General features: G+C 41.2%; 1 protein-coding gene across 1 annotated transcript in view; it reads left to right on the forward strand.

Moving 5' to 3' along the window:
• The window catches only part of LOC142750387 (dynein axonemal heavy chain 3-like), a 1,255,980-nt gene that overhangs the window by 1,202,368 nt on the left and 26,213 nt on the right, over positions 1-27,399 (forward strand). The window contains exon 71 of the mRNA XM_075859390.1: positions 22,579-22,716. Coding sequence (XP_075715505.1) covers positions 22,579-22,716 — 138 coding nt within the window. The remainder of the gene's footprint in view (positions 1-22,578; positions 22,717-27,399) is intronic.

The raw sequence follows: 27,399 nt of genomic DNA on the forward strand, positions 1-27,399 counted from the left end.
CTTTTTTTAAAGAAGGTGTAAGCCATGTGGGGTTTAATTTTAGTTGTTTATACTTGTTACCTATAGGAATAAATCTTGCACTATAATTACCCAAAGTAGATTTTAAAATCTCCCATTTAACATTTGTACCATTATTTTACATTAGTTCTTCCCAGTCTATGTTCTGGATTGCAGCCCTCATCCTGGAGAAATTGGCCTTCTTAAAATTAAGTGTTTTTGCCCTCCCAGCCTGTGTTTGTTTTTTACAGTATAGTTAAAATGTAACTATATTCTGAAAACCGTTACCGAGGTTTTCACGAACATTGACATTCCCAACAAGCTCTGCATTATTAGAAATTACCAGATCCAACAGAGCTTCACCTCTAGTCGGGTCTTTCACAAACTGGCCCATAAAATTTTCCTGCGACAGGTTGTGGAAATTTCTCCCCTTTGCAGTTGAAGCCGAACTATGACACCAATTAATATCCCGGTAATTAAAATCTCCCATTATCACTACAGTACCTGCCTGTGCGGCCTGCTCCATTTGTTTATATATTTGACCTATCTCTTCAGTTATATTGGGGGTTCTATAGATTACACCAAAAGTAATTTTCTCAGTGTTTACCTCCCTTTGTAATTCCACCCACAAGGTTTCAACCTCCTCACAATCTTCACCCTCTAATGTCTCATTCACACTCGCCTTCATATCGCTTCTCACATACAGACATACACCACCACCTTTCCTATTCGCTCTGTCTTTCCGAAACAGTGTAAAAACCTGTAGATTTACAGCCCAATCATGTGAAGAGTCCAGCCATGTTTCAGCAACACCAACTATATCTATATTTTTTTCCAGTATCAAGGTCTCCAGCTCCCCCATTTTGCTTGCTAGACTTCTGGCATTTGTGAACATACACTTTAACTTGCCTTTAATTTTTTCACTCAGTTTCAGAAATGTGATTATTTGACATTATTTGGGCATTTTTATTTTCATTGCTGATTTGTAACAAAAGGATCTCCTTATCCTGTTGACTAGTCCTCACCCCACAGTCTGTTGCCCCCCCCCCCCACCAATATAGTCTGACCCCTCTCTAACCTGACTACCTCTTTATTTTCTACATTGATCTCCCTCCTCAGCCCTAGTTTAAATACCCCGCCACCCCAGATAGAATTCTTTCCCCCAGCACAGCAGACCCCCTTCGATTTAGGTGCAAATCATCTGTAGAATACAGTTTGTACCCCACTGAAAAGTTAGCCCAGTGCTATAGGAAAGCTATAAAAATGCAAAGAAGAACGAGTTACGAGACTCATAGGTACTTATGATTCGAAACAAAATGACATCATGCAAATCCTTAAAAGGTACTGGCGTATTCTCAGTGCTGAAATAGATTTGGTAGACCAGATCACACAATGGCCCTCAGTCACGTATCGGAGAGGGAAGAACATTAGGGATAGAGTCATGCATAGTTGTTTTGACCCTATTATACCGAGGGGCACATGGCTGGATAGACAAACACCAGGTACATATAGATGTGGTAGCTGCAAGGCCTGCGACTTCATCCTCAAAGGAAACAGGTTTACGAGTGTCGCAACACAAGAGGAGTACGACATTCGTGATTTTGTTAACTGCAAAACAGCGGGGGTGGTTTACCTTATCACATGTCCATGCCCCCTTAACTATGTGGGCAAAACGGTGCGACAATTTCGGCGCCGGATAAGGGAGCATGTTGGAGATATTGTCCATGCTAGGGATACCCCGATATCAAAACACGTACATGCTAAACACCAGGGTCGTGCAGAATGTTTAAAGTTTCAAGCAATTGAACTTATTAGACCTCCAAAAAGAGGAGGCGACTGGGACAACCTCATTCTACGCAAGGAAGCCCAATGGATCCACAGACTGGCATGTACACAACCAGCGGGTCTAAACGAGCAGACAAATTACACGTGCTTTATTTAACATGCAATATCATCCTTCTTTAAGCAGCCGGACTAATAATTGGTTGCTTTAACGGGTGGGTGGGTGGGTGTTCTGCATAGTGCACTCTGATTGATATGGCCCTATTGGCTAGGTCGTGTACAACAGGTTTTTAATCCAAATTTCGTAATGTGAGAGACACCGCATTCATCTATCCAATATGTGTTTACAATAAAAGAGTTGTTTTTGAGGTAGTCCACTTGCGGTGGGTAACTGTCCCGCAAGATATACCCCATATTCTATATCGTTATGCTCTTACCTTGCTTTTTCTTGGCAGCATGGGCGATGCGTCCGTGGCTTCCACTGCGCCTGCGTGTTCGTTCAGATGCGGTCGATGTTGATTCTTGGCTGTCAGCTGACGGCCGGGAGTCACATGGACAGGTGTCACGAATTCAGGGGGCGCTGTGATTGGTTAGTTCGTACAGCGCCGCCAAGTACGAGGGGTGGAGCTTGGTGCTTATAGCAACTCAGTGCCCGAAATGAAGTATGCCGCTGACATCGACGCGAGCATCCTTCCGTGATGCGCAGTAGAATATCTGCTGTTGAATATTTTATCGCTGGTGATTAGGCCAGAGTGACCAAGATACAGACCCCTGAGGATGAGTATTTGAAACGCGTAGGGTCATTTTTGTATATGGGATTGTTGCATAGGGGACAGTAGCATTGTGGTGGACCCAACGCTAGGAGATTCCGGTGTTGATCACGGACCCTGGTGTGTTCTTGGGGCTTGTACTATTGTTGTGCCCAGGTTAAATGCTGATTCCGGTGAATATCGTTATAAACACTGAGATATACTTATCTAAATGATTCAGTGTTTACTGTTTAATACATCTTTTAATATACACGGTGGGGCTTTTTTCACAGTGGTGTGTTACCCCTGTTTTTAGCGAGTTACTATAATAAAAGGTATATTTTACTCAAATGTCACTTCAGTGAATTTCCAAAAATTTTTCTATAGTGTGGAGCACAATTATATATATTATTTAATACAGTGAAATCAGTGCTATAGGAACCCAAAGCCTTCTCCTCTACACCAAGATTTAAGCCATGCATTTAACTCCATGAGCTCCCGCTGTCTTTCCTGTGATGTGCATGGCACAGGCAGTATTCCTGAGAATACAACCTTGGAGGTCCTTCCCTTCAGCTTGTAGCCTAGTTCTTTAAAATTATTCTTAAGGCTCCTCCACCTACCATTTATCATGTCGTTGGTTCCTACATGGACCACAACAGCTGGATCATCACTAGCCCCTCCTAGTAATTTATCCACCCGTTTCACCACATGCCAAACCTTGGCACCAGGGAGAAAGCAAACCATTCGGTTGAGGCGGTCTTGGCGACAAATTATTTTATCCGTCGTCCTGATTATAGAATCCCCTACAACTACCAATTGTCTTGCCTTACCTGCATTACCATCATGCTGACTACTAGCTGGGCTGTTCTCCCGGCTGTTAGGGAGATCAGTATCCACTATGGCTGCCGTTTCTGAGACCGACACCCTCGCATCATCACCCAACTTGGCAATTTTGCTTGGGATATCAGAAACAGGATTGGCCTTCCTTTTCTTGGACCCCTTTCTACTGCCCTTAACTACATTAACCCAGCTACTTGCCTGATCCTGCTAACCCATGTCTTCACCCTCCAGTTCTACCCCACTAACTGCTTGCTCACTGAGCAGCATGCTCCGCTCAAGATTGTCTATCACCCTCAGTGTTGCATTTTGCTCCTCCAGATCTCTAATGCGAGTTTCCAGGTAAACAACATGCTCACATCTGCCACAGGGGTATTCACCCTGGAACTCCTGCTCCAGTCATGCATACATATGGCAAACTGTGCACTGAAGAAAACCTCCAATCTTGCTATCCATTATCCCAGTTACAAAAAATCTCTGAACAATTGTTAAAGTAAAAGAAAAGAAGAGTACTTACAGGCGCTTTAACACCTCTTTTTAACTCCGGTTTAGTAACTCCACTTGTTATACAAACCACTTGATTTAACAAGCCAAAACAGAGCAAGCTCTACAGAGGCTTGAGGGTTTATTTATACCGCCTGAGCGCAGTTAACCCCTCCCCAAGTCAGCTGCACAGCAGGACAGAAGCTAAGAAGGAAAAAGGGTTTTAAATTGTGTCAGTTTTGCAAACTTCTATTAGCAAGCACTCAATTCATATCCCACACACAGTATCCCACACAATACCCCACACAAGAACACAGCAAGTCAATCTGGTTTAGTAACTCCACTTTTTATACACACCACTTGATTTAACAAGCCAAAACAGAGCAAGCTCTACAGAGGCTTGTGGGTTTATTTATACCGCCTGAGCGCAGTTAACCCCTCCCCAAGTCAGCTGCACAGCAGGACAGAATCTAAGAAGGAAAAAGGGTTTTAAATTGTGTCAGTTTTGCAAACTTCTATTAGCAAGCACTCAATTCATATATCAAACACAGTATCCCACACAATACCCCTCACAAGATCACAGCAAGTCAATCCAGTTTAGTAACTCCACTTGTTATACAAACCACTTGATTTAGCAAACCAAAACAGAGTGTGATACTGTCTGCTGAGCCACTGTATCTAATCCTATCCATAGTTTATAGGGTTGTAGTGCTATAGATATACTGTCTCCTATACACACATATACACACACATATACACACACACACACACACACACACACACACACACATTTTCTTGGGGGGAACATATGTATTGGGGCTATTTCCCCAGACATTTTAAGACCATAGCAACGCCCCTGGCTGCTGGTGCTGCATTGTTGGGTCACTTAGGAGACCCAGCGATGCAACTGAAAGCTGCGGGCTGTCGGCCATGAGAAGTTTGCGGGGGGGCCCAATAAGAACTTTTGCATTGGGCCCAAGAGCCCTTAGCTACACCCCTGGCTGAATGCCTGCAGTTGCCACTAGAGGGTGCATGGGAGCTTACTGAATACTGTAACATCTTTAATTCACTGCATTACAGCATGCAGAAAGCTCCCACATGCCCTCTCGTGGTAGCTGTAAGCAGCCAGAATTATATGTTTTAAATCTATGTTCATGCAGGGAATTTGGAGCTCTTTATCAGAAAAACTGAGCTTTAAATGCTATGTATTGAGAAATTAATCAGCTTAACATTTTGAACCTAAAAACCAAATGAGGATAAAAGGTGAGAATTTATTTTAAATTAGTCCTAATAAACATTTTAAGTATTTGTTAGTAATTGTATTTTATTCTCTTTTAATATTGTCAAAATAAGAAAATGCTAGGATATACTAGTAGAAAGCAAGATTCAATTAACACAGTAGTTATGTTAATGAGGTTTTGGAATCCAGGCAATAAGTAATAAAATACTGACCTTTCAGTACATTTCTGGCACATTGGAATTGGCAGATCCGTATTGAATACATAGGAAGAGAAAGCGAACTGTAAGGAACGTCAGGATTGTTTTACATTCCGTCATCAAACTGTAAACAGAAATGATAGTTCTAAGAATTTGGGATATTCCCTTTGCTGCTTTGCTATGGAATCTCTTGACATGAATGTCAACAAAAATCCTGTCACATCAGTCAGATTTTTCATCTTGCATTTTATTTTGTTGTATGTCTGTTGCAGTATAACCTTGTCGTGCTTGAAAGATAGTTGAACTATTGCAAAAATATCCTGCACCATGTAATGACTTGTTCAATATGTCAATGTTCTAGTTTCATAAATGTGCAGCACAATGGGAATGACGTTCTATTTGTGACTTTAGTTAGTACAGAGAAGTATATATATATACATATAGAAGTATGTATTGCGGCGTTTATTACTGTATTGTTTACATTATATATACATTAAAATCAATGTTTCATGTTTGTTCAAAATCTGACATAATCTCCTAAAACAAAACATGAGATGGATTTTTATCAACATACAGTAAAAGCTCCCAATAATTTGATTTTTAAAGTTTTATTGGTCATTATAGCTTTCCCAAAAGTCATTTAGTTTCTCAACATAGAGCATAAGCTATAGGTCTCTCCTATTGACCCCTTGTGAAAAGCATTTTCTGTCCTTAACCTCTAACGAACGGAGTGTTGTGAGTCTAAATGAATGGAAACGTTTTAGCAATTTTGCGTTGGTAGGGTTTTTTATTTGGGCTGCCAGAATATATTTTGTTTGTGACCCAAGGCAGTCTTTTTTATACCATGTTAATAATAACCCCTTAAGGCCAAAGGTATTTTAAACCTCAATGACCAAGAATTTTTTTAAGTTTTTCCATCGTCTCATTCAAAGAGCTATAAATTTTAGATTTTTTTGGTCGACAAAGCTGTATAAGGACTTGTTTTTTGCGGGACATGTTGTCATTTTTTAATAGCGCCAGTTTGGGGTACATATAATTTATTGATTAATTTTTAATTTACTTTTTTTGGGGGGGGGGGGATTGAAAAAAAACACAGAAATTTTGCCTTTTTTTTGTATCTTAAATTTACACTGTTTACCGTGTGGTATAAATAACATAATAATTTTATTCGCCGGGTCGTTACAAATGTGGCGATACCAAATTCATATATTTTTTTATGTTTTACTACTTCAAAAACACTTATTTTTCAAAATTATTTGTTTTTGTGTCGCCATATTTTAAGAGCCATAACTTTTTTATTTTTCTGCTGACATAGCTTTATGAGGGCATTTTAGTTTTTATTGGTACCATTTTAGAGTACATAAGACTTTCTGATGGCTATTTATCATATTTTTTTGAAGGCAGGATGAAACAGCAATTTTGGCATTGTTTTTTATAAAAACATTTTTAACAGAATTCACCGTGCAGGTTAAATAATGTCCTAGCAGGCATTCACTAAAGGCAGACCTGGGGCACCCCATCGCATCGTGGGTGTGCCTTAAGGGGGGAGCCCCTCCCCTCTAAAAATAGTTAGATGCGGCGGTCGCTATCGACCGCCTCATCTAAAAGGTTAAACGGGCGGGATCGATGCGGAGGTCTGCTCTTTAAGTCGGCCATTTTGTATCCAACTTTAGTTTTTTCAATGGGAAGAGGGTCATGTGACACATCAAACTTATCGAGAATTTCACAAGAAAAACAATGGTGTGCTTGGTTTTAATGTTACTTTATTCTTTCATGAGTTATTTATGTCATTATGGGTGTCAGGTCCGAGCATTCCTAGATGAACAGTTTCCTGGAAAGTGGATTGGTCATCGTGGGCCAGTTGAATGGCCCCCTAGGTCTCCCGATCTGACCCCCTTAGACTTTTATCTTTGGGGTCATCTGAAGGCAATTGTCTATGCTGTGAAGATACGAGATGTGCAGCAACTGAAACTACGGATACTGGAAGCCTGTGCTAGCATTTCTTCTGCGATGTTGCTATCAGTGTGTGAAGAGTGGGAGAAGAGGGTTGCATTGACAATCCAACACAATGGGCAGCACTTTGAACACATTTTATAAGTGGTCAGAAACTTGTAAATAACTCATGAAAGAATAAAGTAACATTAAAACCAAGCACACCATTGTTTTTCTTGTGAAATTCTCGATAAGTTCGATGTGTCACATGACCCTCTTCCCATTGAAAAAACTAAAGTTGGATACAAAATGGCCGACTTCAAAATGGCCGCCATGGTCAACACCCAGCTTGAAAAGTTTCCCCCCTCCCATATACTAATGTGCCACAAACAGGAAGTTAATATCACCAACCATTCCCATTTTATTTAGGTGTATCCATATAAATGGCCCACCCTGTATATGTTTCCGCTGCCTAAACACTGTAAAGACCACAAAAGCATAAATCTGTTGCGGAATTTCTGCTCCCCATTGAAGTCTATGTGTTAAACATGCAGCATCTCCGCACAGAACACGCTGAATAAATTGACATGCTGCGGAATTGAACCGCACGACTTTTGCTCGCTTTTTTTCTGCAGCTTGGGCATGAGATTTTCTAAATTTCATTCACTTTGCTGCTACTGTAAATGGTGCGGGATTCCGCACAGAATTCCGTTGCGGCTATTCCGCATTTACGCTACGTGGGAACCCAGCCTTACACCTCTTAGCAGTGCTACTTCATTCTCATGCAGCGCCATAAAAAGTCTACTGTATCAGAATAAAGCCCGTTAGTGACCTACGTAGAAACACCAATGGGCGGTCACTAACTAATATTTGTATTTAGTTTTGTTTGTTTTAGGTGTGGATTGTACAAAGGTAATAAATAATCTTTCCATTTATATTTCTAGCATTTTTAATATCACAAATTCATGCTAAAATAAAGGGGGAAGTTCATTAAGCACTCTACGCCAGTTTTCTGGCATAAAAAAGTTGTAATTTGCTCAAAACAAATTACAAACTTTATCGCTCAAATAACTAAATGTGATTCCATAAAGAGCAAGTCCTACGTCTAGGGAGTGTAACTCCCCCTTGTACCGCGAGGAAAGGCAAAATATGATGCTTGGCTTTTTGTCAGTTGATCTGGGGTCTGTAGTTACACAGTTAACAAGACAAGCTCATCTGGATTTTCCCACCAAGCCTATGTGTGTTCAGTAAAAAACTGACATAGACTAGGACCACACCAAAAGCGCAAATCAAGAATCGTTTTAATAATACTCACGAGATGCAAGTTGCACAAAAGCATATAATAAAACACGTGGCACGCCAAGTATCAGCTTTTTCTGAACACACTTAGGGCAGATACAGACGGACGTTGCGTTTTTGCGCGCGCAAACAACGCAGCGTTTTGCGCGCGCAAAAACCATTTGACAGCTGCGTGTTTCATCCGTGTATGATGCGCGGCTGCGTGATTTTCGCGCAGCCGCCATCATAGAGATGAGGCTAGTCGACGCCCGTCACTGTCCAAGGTGCTGAAAGAGCTAACTGATCGGCAGAAACTCTTTCAGCACCCTCGACAGTGAATGCCGAACACAATATACAGCAACCTGTTAAAAAAAAGAAAAAGTTCGTACTTACCGAGAACTTCCCGGCCGTTGCCTTGGTGACGCGTCCTTGGTGACACGTCCTTGGTGACGCGCCTCTCTTGACATCGGGCCCCACCTCCCTGGATGATGCGGCAGTCCATGTGACCGCTGCAGCCTGTGCTTGGCCTGTGATTGGCTGGAGCTGTCACTTGGACTGAATTGTCATCCCGGGAGGTCAGACTGGAGGAAGAATCCGGGAGTTCTCGGTAAGTCAGAACTTCGTTTTTTTTCACAGGTTCATGTTTATTGGGATCGGTAGTCACTGTCCATGGTGCTGAAAGAGTTTAACTCTTTCAGCACCCTGGACAGTGACTATCTCCGGACGTCGCATACCGGAAATTTTTTTGCCGGGTTCGGCCAAAACGAGTTCGGCCGAACCCGGTGAAGTTCGGTTCGATTGTCCGGGTTCGCTCATCTCAAAGACACTCCATTTGGATGTTTGGAAACAGAAAAGCACGTGGTGCTTTTCTGGTTACATTCATCCTTTTGACAGCTGGTGCGCTGTTTCAGTCGGTTCGCACGGAAGTGCTTTCGTGCGACCTGCGTGGTTTTCACGCACCCATTGACTTCAATGGGTGCGTGATGCGCGAAATACGCGGAGATATTGAACCTGTCGCGTTTTTTGCGCAGCTGACAAACACTGCGCAAAAAGCACGGACTGTCTGTACTGCCCCATAGACTTGTATTGGTCTATGCGTGGCGCGTGAAAACCACGCGGCCCGCACGGACCGAATACACGCTCGTGTGAATCCCCCCTTAGGCTTGGTGGAAAATATCCATACGAGCTTATCTTGTCAACTGTGGAACTACACAGCCCAGCTGACTGTCATCTGTCAAAGTGCTAAGCATCGCATTTTGCCTTTCTTCGTTGTCCAAGGGGAAGTTACACTCCCTGGACGTAGGACTTGCCCTTTGTGGACTCACATTTGAGCAGTAAAGTTTATTATTTGCTTCATATGTATTGAAGAGGAGGTTGGACACTCCGTTTCTTTGCCTGTTCTGATCGGTAAAAAGTTTGCGAGGTAAAAACTTTTTATTATTGAGTTTGCTCAAAAACGCTTGAATTTTTATGCTGCCTCTGGCACTTTTGAAAGTAGTGGATGAGGCTTAGCGGGAAGGGCTATCATTTACACTACAAAACTAGAAGGAGTTATAGAGTAAATCTACACCAGCTCCTAAATGGCAAAGATTTTATTTTCTGGCGCACGGCTGGCCAGAAAAATGCGCCTAATTCATTAGGAAAATATGCCCCAGAAGTATGCAAGTATGTTGAATACATCTGCCATTGATTTCCATTGAAGAAAAATCTCTACTGTGCAGTATGTGTTTTGTTTTTGTTTTTTGTATATAGTCGTGAAGAGCTTGAGCAACTACTCTTTTCAATGCAGTTGCAGCAAAGGTATATCGATATATACCTGTTAAACATATATCAGGACACTCTTTTAGCTTACATTTGCCTAATGATAGTCTGTGGACATGGAAAATGTCTTGGTTTATACACCGAACACAGAGTCTAAACATGGTATGAACCTAGCCTGAATAATTTATCATATTTATATCATAGTCATTGAGCATTGTGTATGTCAAAGGGTTAGACGTTACACAAAAGCAATAGTCGTTTGATACTATTCCCTGGAAAGGAAAGGGTTTTCTTCTTATTTTTTCTATTTTTCACCACATTTGTCATGAACTGTCCTCTCCACCTTATATCAATAAATGTGATTTCATTTGACAAGAGGTATTCGTGTCATTGTCAAACAACCATCGAGAATTCACCCTGCCGCTGAACAAAACAGCAGGAACTATATTAGAAGAATTAAGACTGGGAAATAGGAATGACGGGAGAAGATTATATTATGTCCAGAGGTGGACAGGATAACCTACACATTTAGGGAGGTGTCCATCTACATTTAGCAAAAGAGGTAAAAAAGCAATGAATTGATTTATTGGACAAATGAATTCATTTTTAAGGAATTGCTTTTAAATGAAGATTTCTGCCACACGAGGATGTTTCAAATCTTACCCATTAGACCTGTTGTCTGGGAATTAAAACGACTTTTACGTAACAAAATAATTCCTTGATTTAAACGTCTTTCTGTCACATTACGTTTGTGTGAGAGAGATGAATGGTGCGATACATTTTCTAAATAGACTATGGCAATTCTGGTCGTAAATGAACAGAATGTTCCTGAGTTGGATGTGTAATGCACATCATGTCCTTGGCTGTCATTGTCCATCTAGCTATGTTTGGACCACTTAGCAACCATTCTATAGTTAACTCTCACTCTTTATTTTTAACTGCTTATAGAGCTCGCTGTGGGAATTAGTATGACAGGCATTGTGCTCATTGCATGGTACAACAGAAATATGAATTCACCAATTCTTCAGGAAGCATAATTTAAGTAAGGGTGCAGTCATACGTGGCGTATTTGCCACAGCGTACTTTTATGCTACAGTAATACAAGGCAAATACGCCATGTGTGACTGCACCCTAAAACTCTAGCAGGGAAGCAATAAGTAACCTGCCTTTTAAATCCACCCAACCAACAGCCCTGTTCAATATAAAAAAAAAATCTCCTAGTAAACTAAGCAAGGCACTAGATTTTCACTGGTAATGAGAATGACGCAGCCTAATCTCCATAAAGTTCCAGTTATGTCATCAGTCCTCTGTGGTATCTATATTGCCAAGCAACACCCAAAATATATGCGCTTACGCTTAGTAAAAAGAACCAGTACAACGTTTCTAAACGATATCTCCAGCTATCCTGTGGCCCACATCTCATGCCAGAAGTTTTAAAGTGACTGCGGCCCAGAAGGGCAGGTGGTCCAGTTGACTAGTCAGCCATACGATGCCAAAAGCCTCTTGCAGGAGAGGCCTCGGGCATGGATGTGGTCAGCAGGATAACTAATAAATTTCCCTTTAATCATGGAGTATGAAATACTCCCTTATGAACAAATTGCAATGGAAAACAATTTTATTTTCCAGAATTTTTTCTATAAAAATTTAGTATCTTTGTTTAAAGGTGGTTTTCGAGAATTGCAATTAGTAGAATCCTGAAAAAAAATCTAAAAACACATTTGTTTTTAAATTTACTTATACTAATACACTAACCATCACAATTACTTATTGACGTAATGTCACATGACTGCATCTTCCAATTGCTGCTGTAGGAATTTACGTCATAATAGACACGTCATCGAAATCTTCAGTAATTGGCCGTCACTGACAACCCCTTTAACAGGTTAATTCACTTTTGCTTCTTGTCATAAGATATTTGTCCCTACAAGCATGTGGTCAGCATTTTGTCATAGTGTCCCTGATACATAAGCAGTACTGGATATATCAAGCGCCTCAGGAGCTCTCTGTTAAGATTGTGACAACCTAGGGAAACTTTAAAAAAGACCCTGTCTGCTCTCCTGACATGTCTGGTTTAGTAAATACTTGTATTTCCCATGAAGTAACATTTCTAGAGAATCTTATTTTAGAACTTTAGAACATTGTGCCATTTTTGTGTTATTTCTGCTGGAAATTTCTGAATATATTGGCAACTGGGTGATACCATTCCCCTTGTCAATAGGGGGTGTCACTCACAGTCTCATCACTCTGTCAGCACTGATTGGACAGTGTCAGTATTCGTAGGTACACGTCCCACTGACAAGGGGAATGGTATTGCCCATATCGGAATTTATTCATGCTTTTCAAGGAGGAATAACATGGGAATGGCACAACTCAGATTTCTTACAAAAAGTACCCTAGAATTGTTTTTTATGGGGAAACCAAGTATTTATTAAAACAAGTATGTTGGGGAGTTTAACAGGTCCTCTTCCATAAGGACAGGGTCAGCACTTAAACTTTGACCAGAGACCAGAGTGCAGTACAGCTTATACGTTTTTCTATCAGCACTTACAGCATAGAGCTACATTACATTCATAGTGGTAATAAATAGAGACTACTGCACCAACTCCCTCTGCAAGAACTATAATATGAGAATATCCCCGAAGGCTAGGTTCCCTTTCCTATAGCGCCATTCGTAGTACAGGCCTCTAAGGACTGACCGAAATCCAGCTCAGTCCATGTCACCCCCAGCTTGCATGTATGTTGTGTTTATCTTTTAAGGGCATGTTCAGACAAGGAAAAAAAATTCTGCTGCGGATTTTGCCACAAATTTTCAGCAATTATGCAACGAATCTACTACAAAATCCGCATATGTAAAGGAGTGTCCAGACGTGGCGGATTTGTATCACAAAGGCTGAAATCTAACGTGAAATTCTGCTGCTTTTCTGCAACAGAATAAGCGCGCCGCGGAATGTAAGCTCCGCACTGCAAACGATTTTCCACACCATTGTTTTCTGCAAAGTCTGCACTAAGTATGCTAAGGAAACCAAAGAAAGAAAAGTCTGCTGCAAATTTATGCTGCCGCCTGTCTGCAGCGGACTTTGGCAGAAAATTTGCCATATCTTAACATGCCCTAAGGGTGATGGATAAATAGAAGTATTTAAAAGCTTGCTCTGCCACAGAGGATTCAAATAGCCCTAGCCTAAAATCTAGTCGCTTAGGGCCTGTTCACATCAGCGTTGGCTTTCCGTTCCGGGGTTCCGTCGGAGGTTTCCGTCGGGTGAACCCCGCAACGGAAAGTGAAACTGAAACCACAGCTTCCGTTTCCGTCACCATTGATATCAATGGTGACCGAAACATTGCTAACGGTTTCCGTTCGTCACCATTCCGGCAGGTTTCCGTTTTAACACCGGAATCAATAGCAGAGTCGACTGCGCTATTGATTCCGTCGGAAAACCGGAAACCTGCCGGAATGGTGACAATTTGTAGAGAAATGTTTACCGTTCTTGATTAATAAGATTTACGAATATCTGACTTGCTGCTCCCTGCTCTTGTGACGTCATGGTAGTCTTCTCCCTCTGGTTTCTATGGACTATCAGGAAGGTAGGGACAAAGGAGGCAGAAAGAGAGGACAGTTGGGGACAGCAGTAGGAACTGGAATTCTCCCGATCTAGTTGTCTTGTTATTACATGGAAGGCAGTTGCTCAGTACCTAAGAGGGAAGAAGGGGATTGTGTTGGGGCGCTATGTAATTTCGCCTCTTTTTTCCTACCCTAATTGATATTTATACATTTCATTAAAAGTATTGATATATCCAATATGATTGTTGTCTTGCAGTTCTGTGCAGTCAGCTCATTAAAAAGATGTTCCAATGTGATGGTAATAAAACAGGTGGAAGTCAGCAGGAGAGGGCAGAATAGGCAGGATGAGTTTCATGACAGTCACTTTGCATTTGTGATAAAACTGTCACATACAGCAGGCTGGGACTTTCCTGAGATCCGTGCTGCACTGTCTGCAAGAGCATACCAGCTGTGAAATTCTACATCAACGAAAATCTTATATTATATTAATCTAAAAACATGTTCTTGTCCATAAGGGTAAAAATACACGTCCAGACAAAAACATGAGATTATGAGATCACCTCATTGACATTATTTAGGAAGGGTGAGGTTGCCCCAGTACTCCATTCATGACAGATCCTAACCATCCTACGCATGTTTGTTTTGACAGTAACATAAAAGTAAAGTGTATAAATTGTGTGATATTGGGCTGCTCATTAAACGCTCATCATACAGCTTTGTGCTTCCCAGCTGATATAGACGGATATTTCACAGTAATGAGCACTCCGCTTTGACTTTTTGCTTAATTAAGAAATATTTTCTTCTGTTTGGGCAGTTCATGGGAGGATTATTGTTCTGCCTCAAACCTCTCTTCTAACCTTGGAAAAGATATCTATCATGCATTACCTCAGGATACAAAAAATAAAATGGGAAACTTGAACACGCGACTGACAAGATTGGTTGCTATGGTTACTTACGTTTTTTGTTTTTTTTCCATTTTCCATTTGCAGTTGCAAACCACTTGAAAAGTGTCATATCTGAATGAATATTATAGCAAAGCTATTATGCTTCTTCCCATTGAATAACAGACTTCCTGATTAACAATGTGTACTCATTTACAATTTCCAGGTCATATCCCTGTTTACTGGTAAAACATCTCACTGACAATATGAAGGTCAAGATATACAAATGTAATATCCAGCAGACATAATCCACGGCTAGGAAGGCTACTATAAGCATTGTGTATGTTGTTACTCATGTATAAATTTGTATATATTGTTCTTGATTTTATATACATATTACAAATCTGTTATTCCTCTGTGGATTTTCTACAATGGGCTGATACATGATAATATTATATAGTAAATGGCTATGGCTCATGGTAAATGTTCTTTATGGGTTCATCCATGTACATAGCAGAGCCCCTATGGATTTGTATTACTGACCCGTAGGGATTCAGTGCACCGCCATATTGGGCTTCCACAACTATGAGTCCAGTGTATTCTTTCCATTTTTGTGCCATTTTGGCTAATATGGGAATAGACCTGTGCCACACCTCTGCGCAAATATTGTGTTGTGTTGTTACAGTCTTTTTTTTTTGTTGAACAAAACAGATTTCAGGAACCTCTTGCTTCAGTTTTTAAATAGACTTGTAGATTTGCCCACAATATAACAAGCGTTCTTTTTTTCTTTTCTTTTTTGCAATAGAAGCGTTTGCTAGGAAAAGGGCATATAGAAATAAAAATAATTTTCCCAGGGAAAATCATTTTTGCATCATTGGAAATATTGTACATTTGCTTTGTGTCACTTACATTTATTTAAAGTGGCCATCTGGGAAAAAAAAATCTTAACATGCTTCTTTTGCCCAAAGGAAAGGCACTTATTGCACTTTTAAACTGTTTTCCTACCTCACCCCCCCCCCCCCCCATCCATTCTGGAAGTTCATTGGGTCTTCATCGCCGTGCCTCCAGGCAAAATCAACCTTTTTATGACTTTTTCCTAGATGGTCAATTTAAAGTGGTATTACAGCTTACAATATTTTTCACCTATTCACTGGATAGGTGATATTAGATTGGTGGGGGTCCGATCGCTGGAATCCTTACCGATCGAAAGAACGAGGGACCCCGGTCCCCCAAGCCGCAAGACAGAGGCTAGTAGGATTTTAAATGGAGCAGAGGCTGGGCATGTGCGGTGCCACCCAATTCAAAGTCTTTAAGGCTGATGATAACACTATTCAGTACAGTTTATCGTCTTTAAGTGATCAGGAACTGCACCTTTCTAATACAAAGCACAGTTTTGTGCATACTATCAAAGATCCAGATTAGAGAAAATATGACAGCAAGATTTCCGACTGACCAGAAGAAATGTAAATTTAGTGCTGATCTTTATGGAGGCATGATGGGGAGAGAAATGTCTTGTGGCTGCTCTCCACACTGGATAAATGATTAAAGGTTACAAATGAGGGAACCCCTCTAGTAACTCAGAATGCCCAAATAGGGTATTTGAATTAAAAAAAAAAATATATATATATATATATATATACACATACAGATATACCTATATATATATATATATATATATATATATAGCAAACATAGAATGGTGACAGCACCCTGCGACACTAATGCCACCTAAACCACTAAATATAAATAAATATGCACTAAAGCTAAATCTACTTACAAATAGGGAGGTTCTTAGTGCACATTTTGATCAAAAAGTGTTAGCCCACCTGCCACGACAAGGCGACCTCTGTAAGGTGGGAACCTACGCTGCACATACACCCAGAACTGGGACTAAGCCTACATATATACCTGGGGATGGTAGGATCCAGCATTGAACTGATTAAAATCACCCAGGGCAGAATGGGAGGAGTGCAAGAACAAAACCTGTGCTTTTCTTGCAAAAATAAGGAAATTTCTAAGTGACCCTAAACTTTTGAACGGTAGTGTGTATATATATATATATATATATATATATATATATATATATACACACTACCGTTCAAAAGTTTAGGGTCACTTAGAAATTTCCTTATTTTTGCAAGAAAAGCACAGGTTTTTTTCAATGAAGATAACATTAAATTAATCAGAAATACACTCTATACATTGTTAATGTGCTAAATGATTATTCTAGCTGCAAACGTCTGGTTTTTAATGCAATAGCTACATAGGTGTATAGAGGCCCATTTCCAGCAACCATCACTCCAGTGTTCTAATGGTACATTGTGTTTGCTAACTGTGTTAGAAGGCTAATGGATGATTAGAAAACACTTGAAAACCCTTGTGCAATTATGTTAGCACCGCTGTAAACAGTTTTGCTGTTTAGAGGAGCTATAAAACTGACCTTCCTTTGAGCTAGTTGAGAATGTGGAGTATTACATTTGTGGGTTCGATTAAACTCTCAAAATGGCTAGAAAAAGAGAGCTTTCATGTGAAGCTCGACAGCCTATTCTTGTTCTTAGAAATGAAGGCTATTCCATGAGAGAAATTGCCAAGAAACTGAAGATTTCCTACAACGGTGTGTACTAATCCCTTCAGAGGACAGCACACACAGGCTCTAACCAGAGTAGAAAGAGAAGTGGGAGGCCCCGCTGCACAACTGAGCAACAAGATAAGTACATTAGAGTCTCTAGTTTGAGAAATAGACGCCTCACAGGTCCTCAACTGGCAGCTTCATTAAATAGTAGCCGCAAAACGCCAGTGTCAACGTCTACAGTGAAGAGGCGACTCCGAGATGCTGGCCTTCAGAGCAGAGTGGCAAAGAAAAAGCCATATCTGAGACTGGCTAATAAAAGGAAAATATTAATATGGGCAAAAGCACACAGACATTGGACAGAGGAAGATTGGAAAAAAGTGTTATGGACAGACAAATCGAAGTTTGAGGTGTTTGGATCACACAGAAGAACATTTGTGAGACGCAGAACAACTGAAAAGATGCTGGAAGAGTGCCTGACGCCATCTGTCAAGCATGGTGGAGGTAATGTGATGGTCTGGGGTTGCTTTGGTGCTGGTAAAGTGGGAGATTTGTACAAGGTATAAGGGATTTTGAATAAGGAAGGCTATCACTCCATTTTGCAACGCCATGCCATACCCTGTGGACATCGCTTGATTGGAGCCAATTTCATCCTACAACAGGACAATGACCCAAAGCACACCTCCAAATTATGCAAGAACTATTTAGGGAAGAAGCAGGCAGCTGGTATTCTATCTGTAATGGTGTGGCCAGCGCAGTCACCAGATCTCAACCCCATAGAGCTGTTGTGGGAGCAGCTTGACCGCATGGTACGCAAGAAGTGCCCATCAAGCCAATCCAACTTGTGGGTGGGGCTTCTGGAAGCATGGGGTGAAATTTCTCCCGATTACCTCAGCAAATTAACAGCTAGAATGCCAAAGGTCTGCAATGCTGTAATTGCTACAAATGGAGCATTCTTTGATGAAAGCAAAGTTTGAAGGAGAAAATTATTATTTGAAATAAAAATCATTATTTCTAACCTTGTCAATGTCTTGACTATATTTTCTAGTCATTTTGCAACTCATTTGATAAATATAAGTGTGAGTTTTCATGGAAAACACAAAATTGTCTGAGTGACCCCAAACTTTTGAATGGTAGTGTATATATATATATATATATATATATATATATATATATATATATATATATATGTATTTCTGATTAATTTAATGTTATCTTCATTGAAAAAAACTGTGTTTTTCTTTCAAAAATAAGGAAATTTCTAAGTGACCCTAAACTTTTGAACGGTAGTGTATATATTATAATTGTTCCACAAAAACTCAAGCTATAGAGAAAAAAAGAAAATAATAAAAACAAAAGTACTTTAGCATGTATATTTGCAATCATTTAACACGACTACCAAGACAACGCATATATATAATGTAGCTAGGCTGCTCCCGTCTCTTAGTTACTTCCCGCCTCAAGTGATTTCTACAGACAGGAAAGCTAAGAATTCTCGCACACTGAGTGACCTTTGCAATAGCATTAAGATCTTCCAGAATAATAAAAGAACAGTGGGTTTTCGGAGAAGTTAAGCTCTATATGAGATTTTCCGTAAAAAAAAATGCTCCCTACTCCCAACTCTAACAGTCAGTTTTATTCTGTACTAAGGTCACGTAAGACTTCGTGTTTTCTTTTGAACATTAGCCTTAAGAATAATATCTTATATAGAATAGAATATGTAGATAGGGGTGTTGTATGCCAGGTGTTATAGGAATAGACTTGTTTCTAAATACAATAATAAATGTACAAATAGAACTTACATGCATAGCAGAAAATGAATACAATATCTTACATAAATAATAAAAGATGTAGATTTCTAGCAGGTGGAATAGGAGGTTCGTGTTAGTATATTGGCACTGTTGGGCAGCCCATATCTGTTTTTGTGTGGTAATGGGATATAGTTACTTTAATTTTGGTGAGGAACAAACAACTCCCATGTTTATACCACCAACTATCTTGTTGTTATAAGCAGAGATGGAGCACAACAGGAAAGAAAAATATGGAAACAGTTCACTGGGGGAGATTTAGGGTCAATTCACACAGAGTTTTTTTACATGTTTTTTGACGCGGAAAACGCGTTGGAAAACGCGCCAAAAAATGGCCGAAAATGTCTCCCATTGATTTCAATGGGAGGCGGAGGCGTTTTTTTCCCGTGAGCGGAAATTATGGCTCGCGGGAAAAAGAAGCGACATGCCCTATCTTTGGGCGTTTATAATAACAATAATAATAATCTTTATTTATATAGCGCCAACATATGACACAGCACTTTACAATTTAGAGGGAACATGAAACAAACAATATCAGACATTACATAGTGACAAAGTTAATCTACAATTCAAACCTGAGGAGTGAGGACCCTGCTCGCAAGAGCTTACAATCTATGAGGAAATAAAGGAGACACAAAGTGTAACAGTGTTTGTTCTGTACAATGGTCCGGCCATTTTTATACACATGGAGTGGTAACATAAAGCTGCATGAGCCGGTCACCAGCCAGTACCCGTGTATGACGGACATGAAGAGAAGGAGTGTTACGGAATGTTATTCTGATGACTAATCTAAAAGGAGGGCCATGGAAAGGAGTCAGATTAGGGAATGTTATAGGCCTGTATAAATAGATGTGTTTTCAGGGCACGTTAAAAACTGTGGATATTGGGAATTAATCTGATTTTCTGGGGTAGCACATTCTAGAGGACGGGTGCAGCACGAGAGAAATCCTGGAGACGGTAGTGGGAGGTTCGGATTATGGAGGATTTTAATCTAAGGTCGTTGGCAGAATGTAGAGCCCAAGAAGGGTGGTAAACAGAGATGAGGGAGGAGATGTAAGGAGGTGCAGCACTGTGGAGAGCTTTGTGGGTGAGAGTAATAAGTTTGAATTTTATTCGGAAGGGGATGGGCAACCAGTGCAGTGACTGGTACAGATTAGAGGCGTTGGTGTAGTGGTTGGTCATAAATATGAGCCTGGCTGCTGCATTGAGGATAGATTGGAGAGGGGAGAGTTTGGTGAGGGGAAGACCAACTAGTAATGAGTTACAGGTATACCTATAGACAGAGGTCAATTAACACTCGAATAATTTATGGAAAAATTACAAAACTTTATTAAGACATAGATACACACATAATAAATGATAAAAATAGAACCATGCTATGCAGAAAGTGTCCTGCAGTTGGAAGCAATACAGGAAAATTTGGATCCAGAAAGTATCATACAGTGCAGAGATACGGCGTTTAGTAATAAACATATATTAGTAACAAGAGTCAAGTGACACATGTATTAACGCCCAATGTTCCCTGCATGTATTCTTATGAAGTTTAAACATAGGCCAAATGTGAGGTCAAAAGACGACTTACCCATGAGTGATTGCTCCTGCAACTGCAGAGACACCAACCCGACGCGCGTTTCGTACTGTAATGAGTTACAGTAGTCAAGACGAGAGTGAATCAGAGCAACAATGAGAGTTTTGGCGGTTTCCTCCGTAAGAAAAGAGCGGATTCTGGAGCTGTTTTTGAGGTGAAAATGACAGGAGCATGAAAGTGATTGAATGTGAGGAGTAAAGGAAACATCTGAGTCAAAAATAACCCTGAGACAGCGTGCGTGCTGCTACGTCTCTGACCTCCCATTGACATCAATGAGAGGAAGAAAAAGCGTATTTTGCTGCGTTTCTTTGCCCGCAGCACGCAATGGCCGCGGGTGAAAAACGTCACGAAAATCGGCGTGCAGGCAGAGCAAAATCTGCTTCAAAATTCCAAATGGAATTTTGAGGCAGATTTTCTGCCTGCAAAAAACTCAGTGTGAACCCAGCCTTACTAAGCAAAATGTGCCAAAATAATGGCGTGTGCAATATTTATTATGTGCATTTGACACGTTTTATGCCGCCTTCTACAATTTTGACAATTGTCTTGAAAAAGAAGCGTGACTAAAAGTAGTCATAAAATGCACCAAATTAACTAGAAACATGCGCCATTGTTTGTATGCAAGTTACTGATTTACATTTATGCGAAATATGAGGTGGCATAAGGAAAAGTGTCTAACATGTTTAGTGAGTTTATAATGGCATGTGCACCATTTTGTTAAATTTGACACAATATTCCTCCGGCTCCTAAAGGCAGGCACCCTACAACAGTATTGATAAGTCCCCAATGTTTTTCATTTCAAATGTTACTCTTAAAGCAGTGTCAACACCCAGGCTCAAGTTCAAGAATGTATTACCCTAAATATTGGTATAATTTTTTTCTTTTCATTGAAATGGTATTTGGAAATATATAAATATCTAAAATGCTGTGATAATAGTACATTTTCTTACTTTAGAGGGGTATCCACCAACAAACAACAACATCTAATCTTTCCAGTAATTGTAAAAAGGTGGCGTTTCTCCCCATTATCACCATTCAGCTGTGATATGTCATTCAAATACAACCATGACATCTGCTGATCAAGTCTGACACTTAGCATGTAGTTAGCATGTACTTGGCATGTAGGGAGGCCTGACACACTGGCTCCCATGATGAAGTCGCATGGAGGGTTGGTTGGTTCTCTCATAGTTGTCAGAAAGGTAAAGCAAATTGAGGATATTCAGCAGTGGGCTCAGGTGCTGTTCAAGTGAGCAGCAGGACCCTATTAGAAGGAGTTCCACGGCAGGGACCCTTACAAAAATACTATTATTGTGTGCGTGTGGCAGGGGGGACTGGAAAAAAGGCAAGTCTTTAGACATGAAGCGGACTCTAAGGCTACATTCAGACGAGCGTGTCCGATTTGCGTTCATAAAACATGCAGAGATTTTTCCTACACTTCTTGTCCGTGTGCGTTGGGTATTGACATCAGTGTGCTTTACGTGTGCCATTCGTTTTTCGTGTTTGTGCAAGCACTTTATTTTTTTTTAAAATTATTTCTTTGCTGTTCAATGTATTAGATGCGTGAAACATGGATGTCGTGCATGTGTAAATGCAGCAATATAGGACATGCAGTGAGTTTCATGCAACGGACACACGCTGCGTGAAAAACAACCCATCTGTGAATGGCCCCATTGAATTATATGGGTCCGTGTGCTGTGAGTGATTTCAACGCACAACACACGGGCGAGTAATACGCTAGTCTGAATGAGCCCTAAAACATATATACATACTAAATCTCAATGCAGTGATCATAAGTACGTATTTGGCAAAAGCTTAGTTATACCAAACAACCTGTATATATACTGCCATCAATAGTCATCATCAGATTTATGATTGGCCATGAACATAACAATTCCAGTTAGTAGCTACAATTTTTCTCCGTAGGTGTTTAAGAAACTTTTATTTGGATTATGTTTTTTCCATGCACTCGTTCAAGAGAGGCGCACATATGGATCTCTTGGTTGGAACATACCCTATAAATTCAATAACTCAGACTTAAAAATCAGCGCCAAGCAACTCCAGGTAACAAATGCCAACTTTTTCTATTTATTATAAAATTAAAAGTGAAACATTATATTTCTGATAATGATGGACAAAGATATCATGATCAACAAGTCCATCTCTGCACGTTATGCAGCGCTTTACACTGTTAGGCTATGTTCACACGGAGTATTTTGCCGAGTTTTTTGACGCGGAAACCGCGTCGCAAAACTCGGCAAAAACGCCTCCCATTGATTTCAACGGGAGGCGTCGGCGTCTTTTTCCCGCGAGCAGTAAAACTGCCTCGCGGGAAAAAGAAGCAACATGCCCTATCTTCGGGCGTTTCCGCCTCTGACCTCCCATTGAAGTCAATAGGAGGCAGAGAAAGCTTATTTCGCGGGGTTTTATGCCCGCGGCGCTCAGTGGCCGCGGGCGAAAAACGGCGTGAAAATCGCCGCGAAAATCGGCGTGCAGGGAGAGGAAAATCTGCCTCAAACTTCCAAACGGAATTTTGAGGCAGATATTCCTCCTGCAAAATACTCAGTGTGAACATAGCCTTAGGCTATGCTCAAACAGGATATTTGTACACGTATTTCAGCACGTAAAATGCTCTTATTATGCACCGGAATACACGTGAAATACATTAACTAACCATTTATTTCAATAGGAAATACGCAGTGTAGTTCATATGAGGTGTATTATTACGCTGCTGAATTAAAAAACGCTGCTTAAAAAGTAGAGATATTGATGAATGTTGAAGATGTTTTGGAAACAGATAAGGGAAATATTTACTCACAACTAAATATCTTACCACGGAAAGGTCAATGTTTTGAAACCCAACCTATGGAAAACATCTATCTATCTATCTATCTATCTATCTATCTATCTATCATCTATCTATCTATCTATCTATCTATCTATCTATCTATCTATCTATCTATCTATCTATCTATCTATCTATCTATCTATCTATCTATCTCATATCTATCTATCTCATATCTATCTATCTCTCATATCTATCTATCTCATATCTATCTATCTATCTATCTATCTATCTATCTATCTATCTATCTATCTATCTATCTATCTATCTATCTATCTATCTATCTATCCTTGTAACAAATTACATAAATAAAACAAATCTCTAGTTAAACATTGCCACCCAGTGGTAAAATAAGGAGCTGCACTAATACAAGCACCGAAAGCAAAGTACCAAATGTATATGGTGAAACGTCTTTGAAAAGATTACCAAAAACGGCATTGAAAAATGACTGTACATAGTATATGATGGGTCTGAAAATCTGTCAAAGAAAATCTAAACTAAATAAAGGAACTGTCCTCTTAGGCTCCATTCACACTGCATGTTTTCCTTCTGTTGGAGGTTTACATTGGGAGGACTCTGACATATACCTCCGACTAAAGGCTTCAAGGTATCCCACTGTATAGGCATACAGTAGGATACGTTGTAATCCCCGGGATGACCGCTACCTGAAACGCTGTGCGCAGGGCCGCTCCTGATGTTAAGGGGCTTTCAACACCGGAGGCCCTGACCAGATTGTCGGAAGTGCTCTGGCCAGGGATTCCATATATGTCAGGAGTTTTATAATGTCGGAGTCTCTGGCCAGAACGTTGGAGGCGCTCTAGCCAGGGACTCCAGACACCACCCGCACAGCGGCACAATATCCCCTGTGACCTCAGGAACTTTGAAGCAGCTGGAGTCCCCGGGCTACCCTAGGGAAGCTCCAGTGACATAGCTTCCCCAGGCAGAGATAGCAGCGGGGGTTCAGGTTAAATCAGTGTTTATTAAAATATTTTCAAATGTTACATAGTAGATGACACAGAAAAAAAACTTTGAGTCAAGAAATAGTGACAAGCTTAAATTGAAAACAAAAAAGAGTGGAACATATGCAATAGTTATGGAATCGTAAGTTGAGTATATGACAAATAACTAAATTCAAGTCTGCAGAAGAAGTAAAGGCGTGCCAGCCCAATGATTCTGTTCTGTTGTTTGCAATAACATGACAATGACATCAGACAACAAACAGACAGAATGAAGGAACAGAATAAAAAAGGAGTAAGAGGAATAAATGTAACTGTAAAGAAAAGTAAAAGCTGAGACTCTAGCAGGCAAGTCATCTATGGGGAATTTGATTTAGGGAAAAAACCCTTGTCCAGAAAACTTAAATATGGTATTACGTGCAAGGGACGTTGTTGGAGCACCAACAAGTATTAGGAGTGGAAGGGCATATAGATCAAATCAAGCATTTTATACCACCTAGAATACACTTTATAATTATTTTCCCACGTGTATCCCGAGATTGATGATTTTTGCAAGCGTAGGAACATCCTATTCCATTTAGCAGTAGTCAAAATGTGCCCTATATTGTGTTACGTGATAGGGAGTGATATAAACTATCTAGCTGCTGGTACAAAAGCCAATACCCACCCGTGGTCTCAACTTAAGCCAGAACATAGTAAGATAGTAATTGAGATGCATTTAAAAAGTGGCAGATGGTTATGCACGGAAATTCAGGCTGACAATAGACCTATGACCTGTTTAGCACAGGAAACAAGCAGTTCACAAATACCGAGCTAGGTCTAGAGCAGGGGTCTCAAACTCGGCCGGGTAAGTGGGCCACATATAGAAAAAATGGGAAATTGACGGGCCGCATTACTCTCAATTTTGATACAATACAAAATTATTGTTAATCAATTAGTTATTTGAACTACTATAACAATACTACATTACTATAATAATACTACATTACTATAATAATAATAATAATAATACATTACTATAATAATACTGCTAGGTTTAAAATTTGAGAGAATCCTCCACGTGCTTATTTCAACAATCCAGTTTTCCAGTTTAAGGCCCTGTTCACACAGAGTTTTTGATGGGTTTTTTTGCGCGGAAACTGCTCCGCAAAACTCGTCAAAAAACAGCCGAAAATGCCTCCCATTGATTTCAAAGGGAGGCAAAGGCGGTTTTTTACCGCGAGCGGAAAAACCGCCTTGCGGTAAAGAGAAGCTACATGACCTATCTTGAGGCGGTTTCCACCTCCAAAACCCCATTTCAGTCAGTGGGAGACGGAAAAAAAGACCTCGACGAGTGTTTTGACACTCTTTTGTCAAACCACTGTGCAAAAACCGCCTGGAGCAGATTTTGCAGGAGGAATTTTCCTCCTGCAAAAAAACTCTGTGTGAACTAGCCCTAAGGGTATGTTCACACGAGGGCGTCCGTAACGGCTGAAATTACGGATATGTTTCAGCCTGAAAACATCCCTGTCATTTCAGCCGTAACGGCATGTGCAGGCGCTTGAACGCCGCGTCCATTACGGACGTAATTGGCGCTGATATTCATTGGAGTCAATGAATAACGGCTCCAATTATGGCCAAAGTAGTGACAGGTCACTTCTTTGATGCGGGCGTCTATTTACGCGCCGTCATTTGACAGCGGCGCGTAAATTACGCCTCGTGTGAACAGACAAACATCTGCCCATTGCTTTCAATGGGCAGATGTTTGTCAGCGCTATTGAGGCGCTATTTTCGGACGTAATTCGGGGCAAAAACGCCCAAATTACGTCCGTAATTAGTGCGTGTGAACATACCCTAAGTGTTGCTAAATGCAGTCTGGCGGCTCAGTTAGCAGTGTTTGGCAGACACATGTCAAGATTCGGCAGCCGCTTTTTAGATAGTGCCACAGTGCCCTCTGTGGATGCTGCCATAGTGCCATCTGTGGATGCTGCCACAGTGCCCTCTGTGGATGCTGCCACAGCGCCCTCTGTAGATGCTGCCACAGCGCCCTCTGTAGATGCTGCCACAGTGCCCTCTGTAGATCCTGCCACAGAGTCCTCTGTAGATGCTGCCACAGTGCCCTCTGCAGATAATGCCACAGTGCCCTCTGTAGATAATGCCACAGTGCCCTCTGTAGATGCTGCCACAGCGCCCTCTGTAGATGCTGCCACAGTGCCCTCTGCAGATAATGCCACAGTGTCCTCTGCAGATGCTGCCACAGTGCCCTCCGTAGATGCTGCCACAGTGCCCTCCGTAGATGCTGCCACAGTGCCCTCCGTAGATGCTGCCACAGTGCCCTCCGTAGATGCTGCCACAGTGCCCTCCGCAGATGCTGCCACAGTGCCCTCCGCAGATGCTGCCACAGTGCCCTCCGCAGATGCTGCCACAGTGCCCTCCGCAGATGCTGCCACAGTGCCCTCCGCAGATGCTGCCACAGTGCCCTCTGCAGATGCTGCCACAGTGCCCTCCGCAGATGCTGCCACAGTGCCCTCTGCAGATGCTGCCACAGTGCCCTCTGCAGATAATGCCACACACCCCAAGTAGATAGCTCCATTGGGGCTCCCTCTAGGAGTGGAATCCCCAGCCAGAGCGTTGGCCGGGGATTCCTCTACTGTTGGAGCCCCTGACATCACTGTCCATACACAGTGATGTCAGGGGATCCTCCTGGACCGGAATGTGATATCAGAGGCAACCCCGGAGCCAGAGTCCCCGAGCAGTGCACTAATATAGGCTCTGCGCTGGAACTCTGGTGAAGCCATTAACATCAGTGTCCATATATGGACAGTGATGTCAGGGGCTTGCCCAGTGCTGGAGTCCCGGAGCAGAGCCGCTTCTAGCACTCTGCCTGGGATTCCAGCTCTGTTCCTGCCATCACTGTCCATATATGGACATGGATGTCAGGGGCAACCCCAGAGCTGGAGTCCCAGG

This window comes from Rhinoderma darwinii, chromosome 3, assembly GCF_050947455.1.
Source record: "Rhinoderma darwinii isolate aRhiDar2 chromosome 3, aRhiDar2.hap1, whole genome shotgun sequence".
Taxonomy (NCBI): Eukaryota; Metazoa; Chordata; class Amphibia; order Anura; family Rhinodermatidae; genus Rhinoderma; species Rhinoderma darwinii.